At 38.9% G+C, this 3,082-nt stretch overlaps 1 protein-coding gene across 1 annotated transcript; it reads right to left on the bottom strand.

Annotated features, from left to right (window-relative positions):
• Nucleotides 1-692: 692 nt before the first annotated feature.
• On the bottom strand, nt 693-2,555 carry LOC132269019 (cytochrome P450 94A1-like). The gene has a single exon (XM_059770001.1). It carries the CDS (start codon nt 2,356-2,358, stop codon nt 826-828), a length of 1,533 nt encoding a protein of 510 aa, XP_059625984.1. The 5' UTR covers nt 2,359-2,555; the 3' UTR covers nt 693-825.
• Between the last annotated feature and the right edge of the window lie 527 nt (nt 2,556-3,082).

The following is a 3,082-nucleotide window of genomic DNA, read 5'->3' as shown; positions in this document are numbered from 1 at the left end:
TTCATTGTCCTTTAGGGAACAATACTAAAAGAAGACAGCCTAATATTCAATTCCATAGATACTATTATTGTTGCATTATGTCTTCATTTATTGATCATTTATTCAAAAAATTATTAGGTAGTGCTGATACTAGTATATATCCAATTTTTTTTTATCTGAAACAAATGATTCCTTTTAACATTCTTTTCCACCCGAACTCGCAACATTCTCGTTGTGGTCGGGCCACCATACTTATCTGAGGCGGTTCACCCGAACGCCTTCCGGACAGAGCGCTTGGCGTAACATCAGATTAAAAACCGTGATTGGATCTGACTCTAATATTAACGGTAATTGATAGACGCTTATCCATTTATCAAAAAACACAAATTATTAGGTAGTGCAACTAGTACTGCATATTAACTTATTTATATCCAATCACTTTTTCATCCGATCCGATATAGAAAAATTGACACCTCTTAACACTTAGTACCATTGATTCAACTTTGGACTTCATGTAAACTCAGCTAGATAATGAAATATTTTCATATACTAAAATACTATAAAATGTCTGTCCACCTTAATTGAAATATGTCAATTTTATTTCATTTTTGTTTATAATACAAATTATAATTAATGTAAATTATATAATAATTTCTCTTAATTCGGCAATAATAAATACTGTCTGCTTGGCCCTTCATTACGTTCAAACTATATTAGTCTTTAAAATCATCATCCAACCTTAATAACATGTATGGCAAATTACAAACAAACAACATACAAAGAATACTGAGAAAAGTACAAACAACACAACAACAACATGTAACAACACAACTGACTTGAATAAGATTAAAGTTTGTCATCCCTTTCCTTAATAATCACCGGAAAACCACCTTTCATTTTAGACGTCAAGTACGATATGAACACCGGCTCTAGACCTTCCTCCATCGCCGGCACCACCCTAAACCGCCGCAAAACACCAGCAACCACCCTCTTCATCTGCAGGAACGCCATCTCCTTCCCCAGACAAATCCTGGGTCCCGCTTGAAACACCGGGTACGTGTAAGCATCCCTCCCCACGAACCTCAATTTCCCGGTGACCGCCTCCTTCTCCAACCATCTCTCGGGGCGGAAATCCGCCCAGTCTGACCCCCACAACCTCTCCAACATCCCCATTGCATAAGGATGATAAGTAACCCTCATCCCTTTCTTCACAACCGTCCCATCCGGCAAAACGTCGTCGTCCATTGCTTCTTTGCCGTCGGCGGGGACCGGCGGGTACAGTCTCATGCTCTCACACAACGAAGCGTGTGTGTAAACCATGTCCTTCACTTCGTCGTAAATCGGCGAATCGGACTTCTCTCCGATCTCTCTGAGAATTTCCTCTTCAACCTCTGGGTTACTGGAGAGCAACCAGAAATACCACGTTAAAGCCGCCGATGTGGTGTCTCGGCCAGCTAATATGAAGCTGATGACTATATCTGTAACGAAATTTTCATCCGAATGACCGGAGCTCAAGAATCTAGATAGTAGATCTACAGAGGCCAGTTCTGATTTTACAGTGAGTTCTTGTTTCTTTTCTTTGATGATCTGTTTAGCGAATTCGCGTACTTCATTGACAGCGATCCGAAGCTGCTTCTCGGATCCGATATCGAGAAGTCTTTTGGTTTTCCAGATCAGAGGAAGAATTGAATTGAACCTCTCGCTGCTGATCCGAACCGCATTTTCGAAAGCTTCTGCGAATTTTGCCTGCGGCAGAGAAGGTAACAAGTAAGCAGGGTCGTACCCAAATGCGATTTTACATATATTGTCAAACGCGAATCTCTGAAGAATGTCTTGGAGGTCGAGCACGGTTCTGTTTTTGGCAGCGGCGTAGAGGATGGGAAGGAGACGATCGGAGAGCTCTACGTCCACTACGTGTTCGACGAATTTACGTAGAGACTTGGTGTTGAACTCGTGACTGGAAACTTGTCTCTGGAACTTCCAGGTGTCTCCGTCAGTGTTGAATATGCCGTCGCCGAGAAAGTCCGATAGAGTTCTGCGGAAGATTTTACCTTTTTGGTATTGATGAAAATGGGTCTTGAGGACGTGCTGGACATTGGAGGGGTTGGCAGTGAAGACTTGACGGAAACCCAGAGGGCGGTGGAGGATGAAGGTCGAAGTGGGTGAGTTTTTGAGAACGTCCGAAATCCATTGATTTCGGCGCTGTCGATTTGCGAAGATTGCCAAGGAAGAACCGATCAATGGGTATGATCTGGGAAGCTTACCGGAATTGGATGAGTAAGAAGATTTTGTGAAAATGGAAGTGGATTTGATGAAGAAGAAGAGAAGTAATGGAAGGAGGCAAAACAGTAAGGAAGTTGAAAACTCGAGGGTTAACATGGCTGATCTGCAGAGAATATATATTTTCACTGGTGTGGATAAATAAGATGTGTAGTCTTGATTAATGAAATATGGGAAAGAAGGTCCGGCTATTAGCACATTTTGATTAGAGGTTTCTGTTAATTCAAAATCTGCCCTTTTGATTTCACATGTTTCTATTTGCCACTTTGATGTTTCTGTATTTCTTTCTTTCCTCAGTATTATGTGTAATTTTTCAAATCTTTTATAATAGAGTTAGGTAGGATAAAAAAAATTGGTTGAATAGATAAATCAAATAAATCAAATCAAACTTATCAATTTGGTCCTTTTTTTCACGGTTTGATCTCGTTCAGATTTAAAAAATATACATTAGTGTTTATAAATTTGGTTATAGTTTAATGTACACTAGAGGGTATGTACGAATACAATTATTAACATTGTAGAGGGAATGTAAAATACGAGGCTTGACAACCAAAAGCATTAAAAAAAAAAAAAAACAAAAAGAAAAAGAAAGAAAGGAGTGAAATTTTAGGTTAAAAGTGTAGGTTGGCGTTAGAAACTTCTATTCCCTGTAAAAAGTCATTTATTTCCTTCTTTGGCTAGGTTATGACTTGGGGAGGCATTTACTTTTCAACAAAACAACCATATTATATCCTCAAAAAGATATTTAACTATTGCATCTATAAATCAACATTATATATATGTATATATATTGGTGGAATTTATTCATTAAACACCTCATTTA

This window comes from Cornus florida, unplaced genomic scaffold, assembly GCF_030987335.1.
Source record: "Cornus florida cultivar Cherokee Brave unplaced genomic scaffold, ASM3098733v1 CherokeeBrave_3.0.0_Hap2_Chr08, whole genome shotgun sequence".
Lineage (NCBI taxonomy): Eukaryota > Viridiplantae > Streptophyta > Magnoliopsida > Cornales > Cornaceae > Cornus > Cornus florida.
This window is presented reverse-complemented; position numbering and strand designations above follow the sequence as displayed.